General features: G+C 41.5%; 1 protein-coding gene across 1 annotated transcript; it reads right to left on the bottom strand.

Moving 5' to 3' along the window:
- Positions 1-11,473: 11,473 nt before the first annotated feature.
- On the bottom strand, positions 11,474-14,677 carry LOC120057505 (cyclic nucleotide-gated cation channel-like). The gene is made up of 6 exons (XM_039006104.1): positions 14,571-14,677; positions 14,196-14,315; positions 13,822-13,998; positions 13,411-13,518; positions 13,139-13,245; positions 11,474-12,960 (listed from the first exon to the last, which is right to left on the bottom strand). Exons 1-6 carry the CDS (start codon positions 14,675-14,677, stop codon positions 11,474-11,476), a joined length of 2,106 nt encoding a protein of 701 aa, XP_038862032.1.
- Positions 14,678-23,815: the final 9,138 nt, after the last annotated feature.

The following is a 23,815-nucleotide window of genomic DNA, read 5'->3' as shown; positions in this document are numbered from 1 at the left end:
AATATTTCTTCATTTGCACACACTGTATATAGACTTTTGTGTTGTGTTATTGACTGTACGTTTGTTTATTCCTTGTGTAACTCTGTGTTTGTGTCACACTGCTTTGCTTTATCTTGGCCAGGTCGCAGTTGTAAATGAGAACTTGTTTTCAACTGGCTTACCTGGTTGAATAAAAGTAACATAAAAAAAATACTATGTGGGAATGTCTTATGTCCGTTCTACATGTATTGCTGGTACATGGAATATTCCTCAACTGCATATATCATAAATTGCTTTTGCAAATAGAAGAATTATGTTCAACAACTGACATTTTCAGATTATTTTGACAAACACACTTTGGTGCTTACAATTCATTCTCTATTGGTTATAGATTTGGTGGGCACTGTCATCTGTGATCTTGGTGATATGACCTTCTTTATGCACGTACTGATGAAACTGTCACTTAATATTTTTTTCTTAGTCTACAAACGCTCTACATTTATTCTCTGTGATAGTGTTGGATCCTATATGCTACTTTTATTATTGTCCTGTAAATGGTTCAGTGCCTATAATTTAGGCTGTGTGTAGAATGGAGCATAAAGGAAATTACCTCTACTACTAGATTACAGTGATAAGGAAAACAGCATACAAATTTGGCTTGTGTATTCATTTGCCTATAACTAATCAGAATTCCATTATGTTTACATAAAAACGAAAATACTTCAAAACGAGAAGATCCTGCCATGGAAAAGATGACTGGGTGAACATAAAGTGGAAAGGAGGGGAAATAACTCACACCATGCAGCAGGACACCTTCAGCTGCGGGGTCTTTGTAATGCAGGTTTGATAGTTACACTTTCAATAATGAATGGTTAGCTGTTATGTGACAATTAGGTCAAAAGCTTTATTTTTTGGTGTAGATGACCAAGGAGGTTGCACAGAACTTCCCCAACATCCCCTCCCAAATTGACATGGAACATTCAAAAACACATGGAGCAACTGCGAAAAGAAATGGCTGAGGATATACAAAAAATGTCTGGTATGTAATGACATTTAATTCAAAGTAAATGTACGTTTATTTTTATGTAGTTGTGTCGGACGGCCATATGTTCAGTTCATGCCTATGATTTCAGAGTTCAACAAAGCCAACAACTGCTTCATGTGTGCCACTGATAAAGAACCTGGATGTGGCCCAAAGACTGACTGGGTTAGTAACTTTATTTAACATGTTTATAATATTTTGACAGTGACGGCATGTAAGACAATTTATGATATAACACAATGTAACGCTTGTCGTGGTTGGAAGAAGAGGAGGACCAATGCGCAGCGTGGTAAGTGTCCATATTGATTTAATACGAAATAATGAATACTGAACAAAAACAAGAAAACGACAAACGAACAATCCTGTACGGTGAACCAAAAACACAGAACAGAAAATATAATCACCCACAAAACACAATGAAAAACAGGCTACCTAAATATGGCTCCCAATCAGAGACAACGACTGACACCTGCCTCTGATTGAGAACCATACTAGGCCAAACACATAGAAATAGAACAATAGAACAAAACATAGAAAAAACAACATAGAATGCCCACCCCAACTCACACCCTGACCAAACTAAAATAAAGACATAACAAAGGAACTAAGGTCAGAACGTGACACACAATGGATGGCTAATTTGTCATTTATCGTACTGCAATGATATTTTATATTATTTATAACGTATTACGCTTTGTTTTGTTTTAGATTGAATGTTTTGCATGCCAACGGTGGTTCCATGTGCTCTAACTAGGAATGAAGACGAGTTCAACAGAGTAATGAACACAAACTGGAAGTGCTGTCTGTTGTTGAAAATGTATGCTATACACCATCCACACTGAAGAGGCTCTGAAATGTACATCAACCAGGGATAAAGAGAAAGGTAACACTGTGAAATGTTTCATACTTATTTGAAGTTAAGTGTCTGACATGTTGGAAAAGATTAAAGGTCTACAATTTCTGTTTAATTTGTCAACATTACATTTTTAGTCATTGATATAGTGACCACCATTACTGTGGTTACATGTTCATTATATGTATTGACCAGCAAACCCACTGCAGCCTACCTCACTAGCTCACTATCTATCCCTGCTTTGGACAATTAATAGCATGACTCTCGTACTTTTCCCCTTTCCTTTATGGTTGATATTAACAATGAAAGGAGATTATCAGTCTCTCTCTTATTGTGTACCGCTGTTAAATACTGTGAACAAAATAAAAAACAGGGGAAATAAGTACTTAGAATGACCAATTATTATACATAAATATTTAAAAAAGGGTAAACACAACACTGGACTGAACCCCCTAATTGTCAAACTAATATTAATGTACAACAATATAGAAGAGACATAACTAGAGGTTATGCAATATGGGTGTATATCCACTGCACACTTAGGTGTGTAATTGACATGACCAAGGAGCTATTCATATTTAAAACTATGAAAAATGTATGTTACACCGTGTGATTTTACAGTACACCAACAAGAGTGTGCAATATAGAAGGGTACATTCTGCACCTTGTTTGAAGTCATTAGGTCACATGACCAAGGAGCTATTGAAATGTTACATTTTGAGAAATTCATGTAAAATCTTGTGAGATGAAAATGAACAAACTAAAGAGTGTGCAATGTGTAGGCCCACCCAGTGTACATTCTGAACCTTGTTTGACGTCCCTAGGTCACATGACCAAGGAGCTATTGAAATTTTACATTTTGAGAAATTCATGTAAAATCTTGTGAGATGAAAATGGACAAACTAAAGGGTGTGCAATATAGAAGGGTAGTCAGTGGACATTCTGAACCTTGTTTGAAGTCATTAGGTCACATGACCAAGGAGCTATTGAAATTCAAAAATGTAAATAAATAATTTAAAATAGTGCGAGATGTAAAGCGACAAAAAATAAATGTGTGCAATGGTTGTCTATGCCATCGGGTTAGCTAGAGCCAGTTTTGAAAGTTTTAGGAGTAATGGTTAAATAGCTATTGAAATTTGAAAAATTTGATTTGTCACTGTTGACGGTCCCTAACTGCTGTTGGTGGACGTAAGGAAGACTAAAGGCGAATATCCGTCGAATATCCACCCTGAAACTGTCTTTACCTCGGTAATCGGGTGCAGCTGTCAGACAACGTTGTGAACAGGTTGACAAGAACCTTTTTCCCTAGCGTGGCAACACTTTATGCAATGTAAATCACAAAACATCATATGGCAACTTAGCCCTATAAATAGAATGCCAAATTCATGGCATTAATATAATAAACATTTGGATATTGTCTTATCCATATATATTATGAATAACATTTATAAAAGACAATATTCAGGTAAAAGTTTATTATTAATATCATTTATTTGGCATCCTATTTTTAAGGCTAATGGAAACTACTTCTAAACTTCTAAAGATCAATGATGAATGAATGATAGTATACCTAGCTACACGTTGAAATTGTGGTGTCTTTTGGCCAAATCAGATGTCAATGTACTACCATGAATGTAGCCTACATAAACCCAAACTCACTCCAAATTTACTTTCGCATAGCTTGTGTAAAACAAGTTAGAGTTACTTTCAACTATTCAATGTAATTACGGTAGAGAGCATAGCTATGGAAATTAGTATGGATCAGAATCCGTGGTTCTGGTCCAAACACTTAAAAGCCACACCCTCGTCCACTTAACCTCGCCTTATGCCTTTGGGGGAATCCCCTTTCGGGGGAATCTTGGTGGGTGTTCCAAATGATTAGCCAAGCAAGGGAAGTTTGCAACGTAAGCCCCTCAGCCCTCGTTTTTAGTCGAGTTTGCGAGTGTACAATTATGTTCACTTCGGGGCCTGAAACATCCCATAATTCAATTCGCAACGACTGTACATCCGCAAAGAAAAGTCTGAGAAAACTTAAAAACAACATCAATGTAGAAGCCAACATACAAGTCTTAAGTAAAAACGAATGCAAATAGGTTAGAAATTGTGCTACTAATGCACATGACAGCACAAATTAAATCAAATCAAATGTATTTATATAGCCCTTCTTACATCAGCTGATATCTCAAAGTGCTGTACAGAAACCCAGCCTAAAACCCCAAACAGCAAGCAATGCAGGTGTAGAAGCACGGTGGCTAGGAAAAACTCCCTAGAAAGGCCAAAACCTAGAAAGAAACCTAGAGAGGAACCAGGCTATGAAGGGTGGCCAGTCCTCTTCTGGCTGTGCCGGGTGGAGATTATAACAGAACATGGCCAAGATGTTCAAATGTTCATAAATGACCAGCATGGTCAAATAATAATAATCACAGTAGTTGTCGAGGGTGCAGCAAGTCAGCACCTCAGGAGTAAATGTCAGTTGGCTTTTCATAGCCGATCATTAAGAGTATCTCTACCACTCCTGCGGTCTCTAGAGAGTTGAAAACAGCAGGTCTGGGACAGGTAGCACGTCCGGTGAACAGGTCAGTGTTCCATAGCCGCAGGCAGAACAGTTGAAACTGGAGCAACAGCACGGCCAGGTGGACTGGGGACAGCAAGGAGTCATCATGCCAGGTAGTCCTGAGGCATGGTCCTAGGGCTCAGGTCCTCCGAGAGAGAGAAAGAAAGAGAGAAAGAGAGAATTAGAGAGAGCATACTTAAATTCACACAGAACACAGGATAAGACAGGAGAAGTACTCCAGATATAACAAACTGACCCTAGCCCCCCGACACATAAACTAATGCAGCATAAATACTGGAGGCTGAGACAGGAGGGGTCATGAACGTCATCAGAAGTGTCCTCTTAATTTGAGGGCTGAGGGGATAGGGTGTGTCTTAAGTGTTTGGACTGCAACCCGAGTCGACCATACATATGGCACCTCTATGTGCCGTTGCTTAGTTTTTGAAACAAGCTGTGTTCCTTTCTGCTGAGCTATTATGTCAACACACGGTCTGCGGTCCAAACACTTAAAAGACACACCCTATCCCCTCATCCCTCAAATTAAGAGGACACTTCTGATGACGTTCATGACGTCTGACGAGTATACACTTACAGGGCGAGGAAGGAATGACTTTTAAATGGACAACCCTTGGCCAGAAATTCGTCACTCGTTCATCCGGCGATGATTGTGTTTTCAGCCACCGGTAGCTTATGGGTGCTTTATATGTGCTACAGTCAATTATAAGTGCATGTCTACTTATTTTAAATATACACTGCTCAAAAAAATAAAGGGAACACTTAAACAACACAATGTAACTCCAAGTCAATCACACTTCTGTGAAATCAAACTGTCCACTTAGGAAGCAACACTGATTGACAATAAATTCCACATGCTGTTGTGCAAATGGAATAGACAAATGGTGGAAATTATAGGCAATTAGCAAGACACCCCCAAAAAAGGAGTGATTCTGCAGGTGGTGACCACAGACCACTTCTCAGTTCCTATGCTTCCTGGCTGATGTTTTGGTCACTTTTGAATGCTGGCGGTGCTCTCACTCTAGTGGTACCATGAGACGGAGTCTACAACCCACACAAGTGGCTCAGGTAGTGCAGTTCATCCAGGATGGCACATCAATGCGAGCTGTGGCAAAAAGGTTTGCTGTGTCTGTCAGCGTAGTGTCCAGAGCATGGAGGCGCTACCAGGAGACAGGCCAGTACATCAGGAGACGTGGAGGAGGCCGAAGGAGGGCAACAACCCAGCAGCAGGACCGCTACCTCCGCCTTTGTGCAAGGAGGTGCACTGCCAGCGCCCTGCAAAATGACCTCCAGCAGGCCACAAATGTGCATGTGTCAGCATATGGTCTCACAAGGGGTCTGAGGATCTCATCTCGGTACCTAATGGCAGTCAGGCTACCTCTGGCGAGCACATGGAGGGCCCCACAAAGAAATGCCACCCCACACCATGACTGACCCATCGCCAAACCGGTCATGCTGGAGGATGTTGCAGGCAGCAGAACGTTCTCCACGGCGTCTCCAGACTCTGTCACGTCTGTCACATGTGCTCATGTGCTCAGTGTGAACCTGCTTTCATCTGTGAAGAGCACAGGGCGCCAGTGGCGAATTTGCCAATCTTGGTGTTCTCTGGCAAATGCCAAACGTCCTGCACGGTGTTGGGCTGTAAGCACAACCCCCACCTGTGGACGTCGGGCCCTCATACCACCCTCATGGAGTCTGTTTCTGACCGTTTGAGCAGACACATGCACATTTGTGGCCTGCTGGAGGTCATTTTGCAGGGCTCTGGCAGTGCACCTCCTTGCACAAAGGCGGAGGTAGCGGTCCTGCTGCTGGGTTGTTGCCCTCCTTCGGCCTCCTCCACGTCTCCTGATGTACTGGCCTGTCTCCTGGTAGCGCCTCCATGCTCTGGACACTACGCTGACAGACACAGCATACCTTTTTGCCACAGCTCGCATTGATGTGCCATCCTGGATGAACTGCACTACCTGAGCCACTTGTGTGGGTTGTAGACTCCGTCTCATGCTACCACTAGAGTGAGAGCACCGCCAGCATTCAAAAGTGACCAAAACATCAGCCAGGAAGCATAGGAACTGAGAAGTGGTCTGTGGTCACCACCTGCAGAATCACTCCTTTATTGGGGGTGTCTTGCTAATTGCCTATAATTTCCACCTTTTGTCTATTCCATTTGCACAACAGCATGTGAAATGTATTGTCAATCAGTGTTGCTTCCTAAGTGGACAGTTTGATTTCACAGAAGTGTGATTGACTTGGAGTTACATTGTGTTGTTTAAGTGTTCCCTTTATTTTTTTGATCAGTGTATGATTATTAATATACGCCTACAGTATGATAGCTAGAAAATGTATTAGCTAAATAATGTTAGCCTGCCTAGCTGGAACTTCTGAAGAAGGGAAATGTTTTATTTCTACAATTTCCAAAAGCTAACCAAACAAAAACATCATTACTTTTACGAGACGTATTTGTGCCGTCATGTGCATCAGTAGCACAATTTCCAATTTATTAAAATTAGTTTTTACTTACACTTGTATGTTGACTCCATACTGACGTTGAGGTTTACATTTTTCACTGACTTTTCTTAGCGGATGTACAATCATCGCAAATTGAATTATGGGGAGTTTCAGGCCAAGGAGTGAACATAATTGCAAACTCGACTAAAAATGATGGCTGAGCGGCTTACGTTGCAAACTTCCCTTGCTTAGCTAATCATTTGGACCGCCCTCCAAGATGGTGTGGGGATTCCCCCAAGGGCATAAGGCGAGGGTATGTGGACGTGGATGTGTCTTTTATCAGACACAAACCATTCACATGCTTGCCAACCAGATGTAATGACGAGTCAATGTACAATGTCCTAAGCGCAATCAAGCAAACACGACCTCTTCCTTCTTAATCTGACTTTTGAATCTTGGTCCACCGACCTTTCTTTGGAGGGCATATAAATGCCGGCCCTTGGGCTCAGAGTCCCATCTCTTCTGCCACACATCTATCAAAATGGCTCTGATCTTACATTTGGCCTTCTACATAGTGGAAGATTAATATAAATTATATCTAGTTTTAAAGCTATTTTGGCTATCTGGTCTACAATTCCATTCCCTTCCACATCTGAATGGGCTGGTCATGGCTCACATCAACATCATTATCCCAGAAACCCTAGACCCACTCAATTTGCATACTGCCCCAACAGATCCACAGATGCAATCTCTATTGCACTCCACACTGCCCTTTCACACCTGGACAAAAGGAACACCTATGTGAGAATGCTATTCATTGACTACAGCTTAGTGTTCAACACCATAGTGCCCTTAAAGCTCATCACTAAGCTAAGGACCCTGGGACTTAACACCTCCCTCTGCAACTGGATTCTGGACTTCCTGACGGGCCACCCCCCAAATCAAATCAAATCAAAGTTTATTTGTCACGTGCGCCGAATACAAAAGGTGTAGACCTTACAGTGAAATGCTTACTTACAGGCTCTAACCAATGGTGCGAAAAAAAGAAGGTATGTGTGTGTGTGTGTGTGTGTAGGTAAGTAAAGAAATAAAACAACAGTAAAAATACATTTGAAAAAAGAGTAGCAAGGCTATATACAGACACCTGTTAGTCAGGCTTATTGAGGTAGTATGTACATGTAGGTATCGTTAAAGTGACTATGCATATATGATGAACAGAGAGTAGCAGAAGCGTAAAAAGAGGGGTTGGCGGGTGGTGGGACACAATGCAGATAGCCCGGTTAGCCAATGTGTGGGAGCACTGGTTGGTCGGGCCAATTTAGGTAGTATGTACATGAATGTATAGTTAAAGTGACTATGCATATAAGATAAACAGAGAGTAGCAGCAGCGTAAAAGAGGGGTTGGGGGGGGGGGGGGCACACAATGCAAATAGTCAGAGTAACCATTTGGTTACCTGTTCAGGAGTCTTATGGCTTGGGGGTAAAAACTGTTGAGAAGCCTTTTTGTCCTAGACTTGGCACTCCGGTACCGCTTGCCATGCGGTAGTAGAGAGAACAGTCTATGACTGGGGTGGCTGGGGTCTTTGACAATTTTTAGGGCCTTCCTCTGACACCGCCTGGTATAGAGGTCCTGGATGGCAGGCAGCTTTGCCCCAGTGATGTACTGGGCCGTACGCACTACCCTCTGAAGTGCCTTGCGGTCGGAGGCCGAGCAATTGCCGTACCAGGCAGCGCCAAGTGTAGGTTCAAAAGGCTTCTCAGCAGCTTCTACCCCCAAGCCATAAGACTCCTGAACATCTAATCAAATGGCTACCCAGACTATTTGCATTCCCCCCCTCTTTTACGCTGCTGCTACTCTCTTTTATTATCCATGCATAGTCACTTTAATAGCTCTACCTACATGTACATATTACCTCAATTAACCGGTGACCCTGCACATTGACGCTGTACCGGTACCCCCTGTATATAGCCACGCTATTGTTATTTTACTGCTGTTCTTTATTTGTTACTTTTATTTATTTTCTTTTTTTAGGTATTTTTCTTAAAACTGCATTGTTGGTTAAGGGCTTGTAAGTCAGCATTTCACTGTAAGGTCTACACCTGTTGTATTCAGCGCATGTGATTTTGATCCAGCAGAATCTCACTACTACACCCAGTCTATCAATTCTCCATAATAACATTAATACCTCCAATGGTAGGTCACTGCTATTATATTTACCAGATGATATAATATTTAATACAGACAGAGAGTCTGAGCATACTATAATTCTAACAGGTTGTACGTCCTCCAGTCACTGGAGGGCAACTATTATCGCCAACAGTTCAACTGAGTATACTGACAGTTCATTTGTTAGTCTTCTACATATCTGCACATCAAATTCAGGAACGTAAACGACTGCTCCTGTGTGCCCACTCTGCGTCCTTCGATCCAAAAAAAAAAAGCATAAAAACTTCTACCAATGTAATTGTCAACCAGTTTCCCTATATCACTGACTTCTGACCAATACTCACTCTCAGTGTATTACATTACCCCTCATACACCAGTAGGAGTCACTGTTTAGGCAGGACTTGTTGGACTGTGGCTTCAGATTTTATTTAAATATAGGTATCTCTTTATTTAGGTTGATGGCATGACATTGAAACAATGACGTTGAATCAAACATACCATTTTATTATCAACTTGAAACAAGGTAAAAACATTTTTTTTAATCAAATATGAAATTCAACATAATTTCAACCACCCAATTGAATATAGGATGAAAAACAGACATTGACTAAATAGTAAGAATATGCAAAAATGTCAACATCTAAAATATGATGAAAATGTGACCTGGATCTGGTGTTGCATGTTCAAACGTATTTACAACACCACATTAAATTAATTTAGTTGCAATTTCCATGTAGATTCTACGTGAGATTTTTAACCATTCTGCGAGGAATATTCAACACAATTTCAACGTATAGATAGTTTTGATGATTATGTTGAAATTAGATTGATGTAACAACCTGTTAGTCAGGTTAAGTCATTGTATTTAAGTTGAAGTTTTACCATAATTTCGATGTTTGCAATGCTGGTTGAATTGATATGAAAACAGTACTGGTTGATGACTTTTTGCAAATCCAGATGTTTCAAACATAGATTCAACGGCACAATACGTTGACAAATTATGTTGAAACAACGTTGATTCAACCAGATTGTGTCCAGTGGGTTATGAGTAACCTTAGAGTAAGCCCTGTTGGGCTGCAAACATTTTAATTCACATTAGAACACATATGCCATGAATTAGTTAACTGTGTTCAAAGACTTGGTTGGTCATACAACTATTAGCTGTAAAGACAATATTTTCATGATTACTAAACACATTACAGGCCACAGTATGGTAATCAAATTGTGTCAAAATACCAAATGTTTTCAGGGTATACAACAAATCTCCAAGACCATGAAATCCAACAGATACTGTTCTATGGGCTGCTGATTGCTCTGTTGTTGGCCCACTTCATCATTAGGTAAGAGTTATATGAGGTTGGTTGAGGGCACTCTCCAGGATCTGAGTCTTACCCTCTGTGCTGCTTATCTGTTCTCATGTAACCTACCTTCGGGGTTAAGGATGTGGAAAATGACTGCATGTGACTTGTGTGTATACGCCTGCAACTCATTGCTCTACCCTATATTATTATTATTATTATTCTGCTTAAATAACTCTACATCTTATCTTGGCATTGAACTCAAAGAAAATACTTGATATTCACAGTTATGTTTGTTACATACAGAGCCTTCAGAAAGTGTTCATACCCCTTGACTTATTCCACATTTTGTTGTGTTACAGCCTGAATTCAAAATTGATTAAATAGATTTTTTCTCTCAATGATCTACACAATACCACATAATACCACACATAATACCACATAATGACAAAGTGAAAACATGTTTTTAGAATATTTTGCAAATTTATTGAAAATGAAATACATAAATATCTCATTTATTTAAGTATTCACACCTTTGGCTGCAATTACAGCTGTGAGTCTTTCTGGGTAAGTCTCGAAGAGGTTTGCACACCTGAATTAAAAAAAATCTTCAAGCTCTGTGAAGTTGGTTGTTTATTATTGCAAGACATCCGTCTTGCCATAGATTTTCAAGCCAATTTAAATCAGAACTATAACTAGACGACTCAGGAACATTCATAGTGAGTCCATGCACATGTTTACTCCTGAACCTATTTAGGCTTGCCATAACAAAGGGGTTGAATACTTACTGACTCAAGACATTTCAGCTTTTCATTTTTAATTGATTTGTAAAAATAAAAATAAAAAAACTATTCCAGTTTGTCATTATGGGGTATTGTGTGTAGGCCAGTGACACAAAATCTAAATGTAATATTCAGGCTGTAACAAAACAAAATATGGAACAAGTCAAGGGGTGTGAATACTTTCTGAAGGCACTGTACTCTTAATGCAACAGTCATAAAGTTAATATGAAAATTATTTTCTTATTAGGAAGGACATTTATTGTACATTTGTGCATACCCTTGTGAGTTTGAAAGTGCTTAGAAAGTGCTAGGCCTAAAGCCATGGTCTCAGGCAGCTTTCAAGTTTGAACAGTGGATTCAGTCGGCTCATCATTTCCATGGTCACCCTGCTCAACGGTATTGGCAGCGGCCAGAGTGTCTGCCTCAGCCTCAGATGCTGAGTCTTCGTCAGAAAGGTCTGCGTCTGAGAGGATCCCGCAGCCTGTGTGGCACAGCTGGCGCTCCAGGTTGGTGATGCGCCGCTTCAGCCGCTGCTGTGTGGCCGTGTACTCGCTGAGCAGGCGGGCGAAGCGCGTCTGCAGGGTGTCCAGAGAGGACTCCAGCCTCTCCACCTTCTCCTCAGTGTCCTCTCCACCCAGTCTGCCAGCCTCTGCATTCTCATCCAGTAGGCCCTCCTTCATAAGGATCTCCTTCCCCCTCTCCTCCAGCACCTTCTTAGCATCAGGGTACTCGGTCACTGCTTCCATCAGGTCGTCCTTAGAGAGGCAGAAGAGGTCAGAATAGCCGATGCTGCGGATATTGGCCGTCCTGCGGTTTCCCATTTTGCTGCCCTGGATGTTGAGGATACTTATCTCCCCAAAGCAGCTGCCGGCGGTGAGGAGGGCGTACTGTGTGACCCCGTCATTTGCCACCACTGCCAGCTTCCCCTCTTTGATGATGTACATCTCCTTCCCTATGTCCCCTTTGCGGCAGATGTAGTCCCCTGGGCTATAGACCTGTGGCCGGAGTTTCAGCACCAGCTCCACCAACAGTCCAGCCTCACAGTCCTGAAAGATACGCACTTTCTTCAGGGTCTCCAGGTGCACATTGATGGCGATCTCAGCCCGCAATTTGTTAGGCAAGTTCTTCAATACCTCCTGCTCATCCACTGCTTTCTTATTAGTCCAGAGGTAGTCAAACCACTTAATGACGCGTGCTTCCAGCTCCTTGCTGACCCGGCGGAAGTGCATGTAGTGTTTGATGGCATCAATACGGGCCTGAAACTCTGCACGTGTGGCATTCATGTTGGAAATCATGGAGCCAACATTACCCACAATCGTGGCAAAGATCAGCACCCCAACTAGGAAGTCAAAGACCACAAAAAGATACTCCTCATCCCGTACAGGTGCAGGCATCTCTCCAATAGTGGTGAGGGTGAGGGTGGACCAGTACAGGCAGTAGACATAGCCCCGGGTTAGGGAGCCATACTCAGGGTTGGAGATGTTGGGGTACACCCAGGTATCAGAGCCAAACCCTAGAGATTTGGAAATAGCAAAGTAGATGCAGGCGTTCCAGTGGATGATGACCAGGATGTAGAGCACCAAGTTGCAGATGCGGAAGATGTTGGGGTAGTTTGTGCGTGTCTCAGTGCGGTCAAAGAACTCAAACATGCGTGGGAAGCGCAGCAGGCGATTGAATCTGAGCTCTGGGGTGTGGATTCCTGTGGATATGTAGGCCAGATCAGTGGGTAGGATGGACACGACATCCAGCTTGAACTGAAATGTGCGGACGTAGCTGTCTCTCAGCTTGGAGAGGTCCTTCACCAGCAGACCCTGCTCCAGAAACCCTGTGGTATAAAGAAGGTGTTGCCATTAGCACGAAAATATCTACCCAGGTTATCAATCATCTCTCACATCTCTTTGTTTGGATCAGTAAATAATAAATACAGCTATACATAATGTAACAAAAGTGTGTTTAGTCTCAAGCTAGGACCTGGTTTAAGGGTGTATATGATGGTGATGTACCTGTGCGGAGTCGGACACATGTGTCCAAGATGTACAAAGCGTCTGAAAGGTAGTCCAGCACCAACCAGCAGATGTAATTGCTTGTCTGCAGTTTGTCAAAGCATGCCCTACACAAAGAAGAGAAAAAGAGAATACTTAACTCCAGCATCAAACTTCCATCTATCAGTCCAACATTATATTGTTTCATTTTACTGATGAATTAACATCCCCTCTGGTGTTGTGCTATGTGTGGACTGTAGGACCAAACAGAAAATGCCTGTGTTCTCAACTACCTAGCCACAATGAGGATCCAGTTGTAGAGCACAGCTATAGCAATAACAAACAGCCAACGGTAGTACATGTCGTCTGATGGGGACACAACGAACACACCCCATTTTTTCCTGAGAAATAAAAGAGAATGGTTCATGTCAAATAAGGTTACACAGCCTTTTTTGTTTCTGCAGGTAGACATGGGTGGATCTGATCTTCAAGGGCCATGTGTCTGAAAGACTAACCACTGAATATATATCAGCTTTAATAATGACTACATTATTATGATGAGGCTATAGACTGTATCAAATGGGGTCCATTTAAGGTAGTAAACCAGACGATGGATTTTTATTAAACTGAAGTAGATACATGTTACATTGTAATTCAGAACAGTTTATAGCGTATTTAGAGAATCATCACAGAGACAGACATACCTAAATCTCCCTTTGGTATTGTTGCCATTGGCATCAGGCTGCGTATTGCTGATGCGACTAGGGGCAGTCCTGAGCTCAGGGCCACGGAAGCGTTCCAAGAAAGAGTCTGGCCGCTCCTCCTCCTCTACAAGGCTCCTGTGTGCCCACTCCCTCAGAATCACCACCAAATTCACTAATCTGAGCGAGAGAGAGGGAAGGGAGAGAGACAGAGCTATTCAGAGATACCGGTAAAGAGTAGCAGAGTTTGTATAAAATAACTGTATTAAGCAGAGTAAATTGGGACAGATTAGCATATGGGTGAGGTAATTTCAACATCACACTATCTATCAGTTGTGAGCTTTGGAAACTACCATTGCTGAGGTACCAGAATTTACCTAGACAGAGCTCCCCGTCCTTGAAAAGAGTTCCTTGAGTTGTTTCCACCATCGAGAGCGGCCACCCGTGCCAGCTCTGAGGATGTGTCATCATTATCATGATCACATTCTGATGGCACTCTAGGAGAAGAGAAGGCAGAGGCAGACGCAGAAAAGATGCACTCTTGAGCAGGGGTAGGTATACATTTGGATGCACAAACAATGACCATTTGAGTCTCTGATTAGCAGTTGAAAAAGGGAGGCAGGGTCAAATACTGTACATGGTGGTACATTGTGTAAAACAGGAAGAGTTGTATATAAGCATAAAGGATGCATGCAGCAAAGAAATATAATTCTAGAACTAGAACCCTATGCAGGCCTCTCTGTGTAACCCACCTGCTGAGAGTACTCTCAGCTCTCTCCCTCTCTGGCTCCTCCTCCACAGTGGTCTTCACTGAGAGACGATGGGGGGACAAGTCTCTGTCGGCCACCTGGCCTGTCATCTTCAGCTGAAATGAGCTTTCAATTCATACAGAGAAACATTAAGAGTCTTTCCATTCCATCTGATTTGATACGCCCAAAAACTGACCACTACTTGACCATAATTATGAGCTTTTCATACAGTATGTAACTAACATCTTGTTACGTGCCTCCTAACGGAGGGAGGTGCAGGAATCAGGAGCAGGAGAGCGAGGAATTCCCAGTGGCAAAATAGTTTAATGAGCAGTCCAAAACACAACTACAACATGGGACTGAAACACGCCCAAACGAGGTTGCCACACACACAGGGAAATAAAGCGCATACACACGGGGGAGAAACCTCTACTCCTAAACTCAATACCTAACGGCACAACTGCCGTGAGAAAAGAAACCCCATGGTGCAGACACGCACCCCTAAATAACGTAACCACAGAAAACAATCCCGCACAAAGACTAGCAGGCAGCGGAGGTAAATATACCCACCGAAATCAGCTAACCAGACACAGTTGTAAACAATACAGACAGACACAAACGAAAAGTAAAAATGGATCGGTGGCAGCTAGTAGGCTAGCGACAACGACCGCCGAGCACCACCCGAACAGGGAGAGGAGCCACCTTCGGTGGAAGTGGTGACACATCTGCATGGCACCATGGTATTTAGTCATATAATCATTAAATGTGGCTGGTGTTTTGCCATGGTCAGGGCCGGATTCATGCAGGGGCTTACCGGGGTTGAAGCCCCTGGGCCCAGCCCCTTGGGGGGCCCAAGAGGAGGCAAAATGTTTTTAATAAAATCATACACTGAGTACAGTCGTGGACAAAAGTTTTGAGAATGACACAAATATTAATTTTCACAAAGTCTGCTGCCTCAGTGTCTTTAGATATTTTTGTCAGATGTTACTATGGAATACTGAAGTATAATTACAAGCATTTCACAAAGGCTTTTATTGACAATTACATGAAGTTGATCCAAAGAGTCAATATTTGCAGTGTTGACCCTTCTTTTTCAAGACCTCTGCAATCCACCCTGGCATGCTGTCAATTAACTTCTGGGCCACATCCTAACTGATGGCAGCCCATTCTTGCATAATCAATGCATGGAGTTTGTCAGAATTGTGGGTTTTTGTTTGTCCACCCGCCTCTTGAGGATTGACCACAAGTTCTCAATGGGATTGAGGTCTGGGGAGTTTCCTGGCCATGGACCAAAAATATCGATGTTTTCAGCGGGTGTTGCGTGTTCGTAATTTCATCAGTTATTCTGCGCTCTGGCACATTCAGACGAGGGTGCTCTGAAATCATAGTAGATAGCCAGAGTGAATTTGCGAACGCAAGAGATATGCTAACTGGATAACAGTCGTTCATGTTCAGCATAGCTAGCTAGCTAGCAAAGCGATTCACATTTCTTGCTAGCTAACCAAATGACACCTGCATCTCTGGCTGTGTAGCCACCGAAAAACAATATGAGGGAAAAGTCAGTCAGTCACTAACTCCTCCAATGACATGACATCCTCCTAGCAACTCGCTATCTAGCTAACGTTAGGCTCTGTGTTTTTAGCTATCTACATAAATAGATGCGCTAGCCTATTAGCCACGTTATAACTGACTTGTGATCATTTCCCTTGCTAGTTTGATTGTATTGACATTCCTAGCCTCAGTTGCAGTCGTCCGTTTTTGTCAGAAATATTTAGTCATTTAAACTGAAACAATGCATACCAAATGGAGGCAGCAAACAATGTACCAGGCCAGCTGTGATTTACGTGATAGCAATATTTTTTGGACTACCAAGAAATGCATTGGTGAATTATATTAATCATGCATTGAACTGCATCCATCTATTCTGCCAACAAAGCCTGGAATGTTAAGTCAAATATAACCTATTTTTAAAACCTCCTTTAAAGTTAGTTTTGTAGCATAAACTGGGAATTTGATATTTTTGACTGATATTATGATTGTCTGTTTTGATTCATATCTGCAAAGTAGTTAAAACGCTATCAGTTTGACCTTAATGTTTTGTACACTCAATGTACAAAACATTAAAGCAGTATAAACAGTATACACTCAATGTACAAAACATTAAATCAGTATAAACAGTATACACTGAGCATGGACTCTACAAGGTTTTGAAAGCGTTCCACAGGGATGCTGGCCCATGTTGACTCCAGTGCTTCCTACAGTTGTCAAGTAGCCTGGATGTCCTTTGGGTGGTGGACCATTCTTGATACACACGGGAAACTGTTGAGTTGAAAAACAAAGCAGCGTTGCTGTTCTTGACACACTCAAACCAGGTCGCCTGGCACCTACTATCATACCCCGTTCAAAGGCACTTAAATATTTTGTCTTGCCCATTCACCCTATGAATGACACACATACACGAATCAATGTCTCAATTTTCTCAAGGCTTAAAAATCCTTCTTTAACCTGTCTCCTCCCGTTCATCTACACTGATTGAAGTGGATTTAACAAGTTACATATGTAAGGGATCATAGCTTTCACCTGGATTCACCTGGTCAGTCTACGTCATGGACAGAGTTCTTAATGTTTTGTACACTCAGCATATATTATACAGTTTACACAGTGTATATATATATATATATATATATATATATATATACTGCAACCGCCAACCACAGGAGGATTCAGGAGACCGCTCTCAATGAGTGTACAGTAGACAGCCTGCTGCGGTCAGCTGCTGCTCTGCTAATCCTCAGATGGGGGAGGAGAGGAGGTAGGGGGCCCACGTGGGTAACTGGGGGGCCCTGTCTTGGTTAATAAAAAATAAAAAAATGAACTACATAATAAATAAATGTGACTGGTCAATTGTATGAGTCAGGGGCTGGCCCAAGCCCATAGTGGGCGCAAGAGGCAGAAAAAAACAACAACAAAAAACTATTCCGTTACTGTTTTTATTATTTTATTGTTTTTTATCCAACCACAGGCGCCCACTCTCAATGTTCAAAATACACCAGAGAGCATCTTTTGACACAGAGGACCAATAGTAATAAAAAAAATACCTGTGGATTACATTTTATCACAAGCGCATACAGGTAATAACCAAAATAAAGGAAATACCAACATAAAGTGTCTTAAAATGGTGTTGGGCCACCACGAGCTGCCAGAACAGCTTCAATGCGCCTTGGCATAGATTCTACAAGTGGACCTAAATCATGCCAGGAAAATATACCCCACACCATAACATAAACGTTGTATCCCTCATTTACTAAAGTGTTTCCTTTATTTTGTCAGTTACAGGTTGCCTACTGTCGGGAAGGCGACAATTTGGGCAGCTTGGACACCAAATATACAGCTTGTTGCGTTGTCGCCGTAGACATACACTACCGGTCAAAAGTTTTAGAACACCTACTCATTCAAGGGTTTTCCTTTAGTTTGACTATTTTCTACATTGTCGAATAATAGTGAAGACATCAAAACTATGAAGTAACACATATGGAATCATGTAGTAACCAAACAAGTGTTAAACAAATCAAAATATATTTTATATTTGAGATTCTTCAAGTAGCCACCCTTTGCCTTGATGACAGCTTTGCACACGCTTGGCATTCTCTCAACCAACTTCATGAGGTAGTCACCTGGAATGCATTTCAATTAACAGGTGTGCCTTCTTAAAAGTTAATTTGTGGAATTTCTTTCCTTCTTAAAGTGTTTGAGTCAATCAGTTATCCTGTGACAAGGTAGGGGGGTATACAGAAGATCCATATAATTCCATATTATGGCAGGAACAGCTCAAATAAGCAAAGAGAAATGACAGTGCCAAAATAGTCATCATAAAATATATTTGTTTAACACTTTTTTGGTTACTACATGCTTCCATATGTGTTATTTCATAGTTCTACCATGTAGAAAATATAAAAAATAAAGAAAAAGCCTTGAATGAGTAGGTGTTCTAAAACTTTTGACCGGTAGTGTATAATCCATAGAAGGGCTTCAGAACCTCTCACCCTGGAAATTATAGTGTCAAACTCATGGATACACTAGCAATGGCTGCCAGTCCTGACTTGTTTGGGAACTGCCATCTATGGATTATATTTCTATGGTTGGTTGCGGCTGTCTATTTGCCTTTTGCCATTAAAAAATAGAATCGCAGGATAAACTTAGTTTGGAAAGCAAATGCCTACCGCTGAAAAGAGAAGACTAATCTGTCTGTAGAACCAATATAAAAAAGTTTTCTTATAAAAAAAACAAAGCCCCGGGGCCTAGGATTTCTTAATCCGGCCCTGGCCATGTTTCAGGGGTGTACTGTATGTGGAAGATAAGGGCTATAGTCATGGTTTGGTACAGATGTAGGATCTTAATTTGAGCCAGTCTGCTACAGCAGGAAAATAATCCTTCAGCAACAGGAAATGTTAATTATTAGTCTATGCGGATTATACTTAATGGACATTTTTGTAGGGGTTGATACATTTTTCATAAGGGAAAATAAAGTCTGAAATGGAAATGACAAACTTCAGAAGCCTTTTAAAACCTAAAATACACTACAATTTTCACATTTCCTGCATTGTCCTGCAAAAGGTTGATCAAATTAAGATCCTACATCTGTAACTCTCTCTTCAGTGTTTAGGGAGTGTGTGACAGATAGAGCAGGGACAGAAGACGACTGGGACTGCCAGCCACATTCCCTCATCTGGGGCCTCCGAAACAGGCTGTGGTCGCCGTGGTGACTATTTTGGCATCCACAGCAACCAGGGTTGTCAGCCAATACTACCTCCTGCTCCTCTCACCCGTCAGGGGTTGGAAAAATATGTATAGTCTACTATAAAGGGTGTATGTTGACGGTATATGAGGATAAACATTGTTTGAGAGCAATGATACGGTATGGTGACACTGTATGATCCTTCTAACCCCACTGTACTGTGTGAAATATGGTCTCTATGTTGTAGGCTTCTGAGTAAACATCCTAGCCACAACCTACTTTTTTTCTGAGAAAGAGAAATGTGGTAGCCTAAACCATATTGAGCACATAATCCTTTACTGTTTCACTAATTACAGATTGCAGTGGCATAACTATCTGTCTGATCTGGTAGAATTTCACTAAACAAAGATTTACAAACCTACCACACTGGCGTAGCACACCTCCCCACAGCCCCCGCAAGGCGGGGAGCCCACAAGCTTTGGGGTCCCCCGGCGACCTCCAGATAACATATGTATATGTCATAAACCACTATTTGGGGGGGATTACAGGAAATTAGCTTTAAAACTGCAAAAAAATATAATAAATCAGCATCATAGGAAAATGTGTAGAATAGCAGGAAATTAGTTCAGGCAAACTTTACTTTTATAGTTGAAAAAAAAAAATGCATTATTTTAGCTTAAAATGTACATTTAGGGGAATTTTATAAGGGAAAAGATTTGTTTATGACATTTTCTAAATACTTTCAATATTATTCATTTCCAAAGTTGGCTCTATGCCCTTGTTCGGAGCAAAAAATCCCAATTTCAAACTCTCCAAAAAAGTTTTTAAAATTCTAAAAACGGGCAAAAAATGATATTAATGGAAAGATTATTGCATGTCGTTTCTTGAAATAGCCATCAGTGACTTTAAATAATATTTATTTCAAAACTTTGATTCCTAAAAGATGTGTCTGACGATTTGGTTAACTCCGTCAGATTTGTCAAAAATTCTAAAGCTATACCATAAGGACCCCTTATTCATGTCCTACATGAATGTAATGTGGTGCAGCAAGACAACTCATGGTCTATAAAGTTCTCTACTAGTTCTCTACTAGTTCTCTGATTGAATTAAACAAACAATATTGGAATCACCATGGTCACAACCATAAACTGTCAACTCCATCTGCCTGATAGATTAAAATAGAATATGAAATTTGGTTCCAATATGTTACATGTAATTAGATTTTAGAGTCATACTGTAAATTCATTCGGAAAGTATTTAGACCCCTGGACTTTTTCCACATTTTGTTAGATTACAGCCTTACTCTAAAATGTATTAAATAGTTTTTTCCCCCTCATCAATCTACATACAATACCCCATAATGACAAAACAAAACAGGTTTTTAGAAATATTTGCTAATTTCTACCCAAAATAGTATAGCAATATCACATTTACATAACTATTCAGACCCTTTACTCTGTACTTTGTTGAAGCACCTTTCGCCGCAATTACAGCCTTGAGTCTTCTTGTGTATAACGTTACAAGCTTGGCACACCTGTATTTGGGGAGTTTCTCCCATTCTTCTCTGCGGATCCTCTCAAGCTCGGTCAGGTTGGATGGGGAGCGTCGCTGCCACTCAAGGACATTCAGAGACTTGTCCCAAAGCCACTCCTGCGTTGTCTTGGCTGTGCGCTTATGGTCGTTGTCCTGTTGGAAGGTGAACCTTCGCCTCAGTCTGAGGTCCTGAGCACTCTGGAGCAGGTTTTCATTAAGGATCTCTCTGTACTTTGCTCTGTTCATCTTTCCCTCAATCCTGACTAGTCTCCTAGTCCCTGCCACTGAAAAACATCCCCACAGCATGATGCTGCCACCACCATGCTTCACCGTAGGGATGGTGCCAGGTTTCCTCCAGATGTGACGCTTGGCATTCAGGCCAAAGAGTTCAATCTTGGTTTCATCAGACCAGAGAATCTTGATTCTCATGGTCTGAGCGTCCTTTAGGTGCCTTTTGGCAAACTCCAAGTGGGCTATCATGTGCCTTTTACTGAGGAGTGGCTTCCGTCTGGCCTCTCTCCCATAAAGGCCTGATAAGTGGAGTGCTGCAGCTATGTCATAGTGACCATTGGTCACCTCCCTAACCAAGGCCCTTCTCCCCCGATTGCTCAGTTTGGCTGGGCGGCCAGCTCTAGGAAGAGTCTTGGTGGTTCCAAACATCTTCCATTTAAGAATTATGGAGGCCACTGTGTTCTTGGGTACCTTCAATGCTGCAGAAATTCTACGGACAATCCTTTCGACCTCAAGGCTTGGTTTTTCTCACATGCACTGTCAACTGTGGGACCTTATATAGACAGGTGTGTGCCTTTCCAAGTCATGTCCAATCAATTTAATTTACCACAGGTGGACTCCAAGTTGTAGAAACATCTCAAGGATGATAAATGGAAACAGGATGCACCTGAGCTCAATTTTGAGTCTCATAGCAAAGGATCTGAATACTTATGTAAATAAGGTATTTCTGTTTTGAATTAATACATTTGCCCGGACTTTAACCCGATCGAACATCTCTTTTAGAGACTTGAAAATAGCTGCGCAGCAACGCTCCCCATCTAACCTGACAGAGCTTGAGAGGATCTGCAGAGAACAATGGGAGAAACTCCCCAAATACAGGTGTGCCAAGCTTGTAGCGTCATACCCAAGAAGACTCGAGGCTGTAATTGCTGCCAAAGGTGCTTCAACAAAGTACTGAGTAAAGGGTCTGAATAGTTATGTAAATGTGATATTTTAATAATTTGGGGTAGAAATTAGCAAAAATTTCAGAAAACCTGCTTTTGCTTTTCCATAATGGGGTATTGTGTGTAGATTGATGAGCAAATTTTTTTTTAATCAACTTTAGAATAAAGCTGTAACCTAACAAAATTTGGAAAACGTCAAGGGGTCTGAACACTTTCCGAAGGCACTGTATATATAAGTTTGGAGATTTGTATGACATATTTGAATAATATAATGTTGGAATTAAACAATCAAGGCCTTCAAACACCTATTGGACAATAATTCTAAAAATTAAATGTATTTTTATAGTGTCTGACGGAGTTGACATAAATCCAGTTAGTGAGCATTTTATGAATAAAATAAAAATAAATAGGTTGCTCCTTTACATGCTGTGATAGCTGATACTTAGTCTATCAAAATATATATTTCACTTTTTTGTTAATATATATACATTTTTTAAGTGAGATGGCCCCGTCTTTCAAGAATCCTGAGCTCTAAAATAGCAACATTTTCTCTCAGCCTCATGGCAAAATTTGTAAATTAGAATAAGATTAGCTATACAACTGCACATTTTTCTCTCTGGCCTTTGCTCGGAACTTATGGGGGCCTCGCGAAACTGTGCTATGCCACTGACCTACCTCTAAATTGTCATTACGTTCTGACACGTGGAAGCACTGAAAGTATTGAGAAGGGTGGTGTTAGGGCCATGACTGGCTCATGGAAGTTGAAGCAGACAAATGATGATGGTGTTTAGACAACTGTTTCCAATGTTTTACTAATTGGTGGATCATTAGGGGAAACAGTCAGCCTGAGGCACAGTACTCTGCTCAGTGAGCCAATCTAACTGCTCCCACAGGACCAAGCTCTCCACATCATAGCTGACAACAGGTGCGTTTCATCATTTGAGGCAGCGAAGGTAGTGACTGTCTATATGCCCAGTGTATCATGTGTGTCTCATGACTGTGACTAAGTTGCTACAGTAACATAGTGATAAATGCAGGCAACAAGTGTCTGTTGGCCATATGTAATTTCCTATGGCAATGGGAAAGTGCCACATGCTACATAAGAACACAGACCAAAATAACCAAAATAACAATGAATGCTATAAACACATAGTATAAACACATAGTACAGTGCCGTTTCGCTAAAAGATAAATGTTTTTAGGGAGGTGGTCACTCACCAGCTTGTTTCTATACCCTGCTTGCCTCCAATCACTCCAGTAAAATCCTTATGGCCATTTCAAAGACAACCAGAGCTCCTTTCCAGCTATTGTTTCCATTGCGGAGAAGATGGAACTGCAGGAGCATGCATTACTGAAGGAGCACCAAGCCAACACATTTCATACCTCTTCCTTGCTTCGTCAACATGTCACGTCCTCTAATTGTGTCAGGTTTTTGAAGTGGTTCTTCTTTCTTCCCCTGGGGTCTCCTCCTTTCTTCACTTGTGGAAAGCATAGGCACTGCTTGTCAACATGTCTAAGTCAACAGGACTTCCAATAGACTGACTGTAGGCAGAGCAGGATGGGTGGAGGGGAAGAGGGGCGGAGAGAAAAAGAGGGCGGGGACGTGGAGAGCTTTCAGGGGTAAAAAGGAGTGCTTAGCCTCTCTGTCATAATGAGAAGAACAAGCACCAAGAGAGTAAAGTCCGATCAGCAAGTCACATCAAGTGGGTGACAGACACTTCATCCCCCGTGTAGAGAATTGACTCTGGTTAGCTTCTGTCCTGTTAATTCAGTCACTAATGAACACTAACATAGAAAAAAAGTAG

This window comes from Salvelinus namaycush, chromosome 12 (genome assembly GCF_016432855.1).
Source record: "Salvelinus namaycush isolate Seneca chromosome 12, SaNama_1.0, whole genome shotgun sequence".
NCBI lineage: Eukaryota > Metazoa > Chordata > Actinopteri > Salmoniformes > Salmonidae > Salvelinus > Salvelinus namaycush.
The sequence above is the reverse complement of the archived record's forward strand: the minus strand, read 5'-3'. Positions and strand labels throughout refer to the sequence as shown.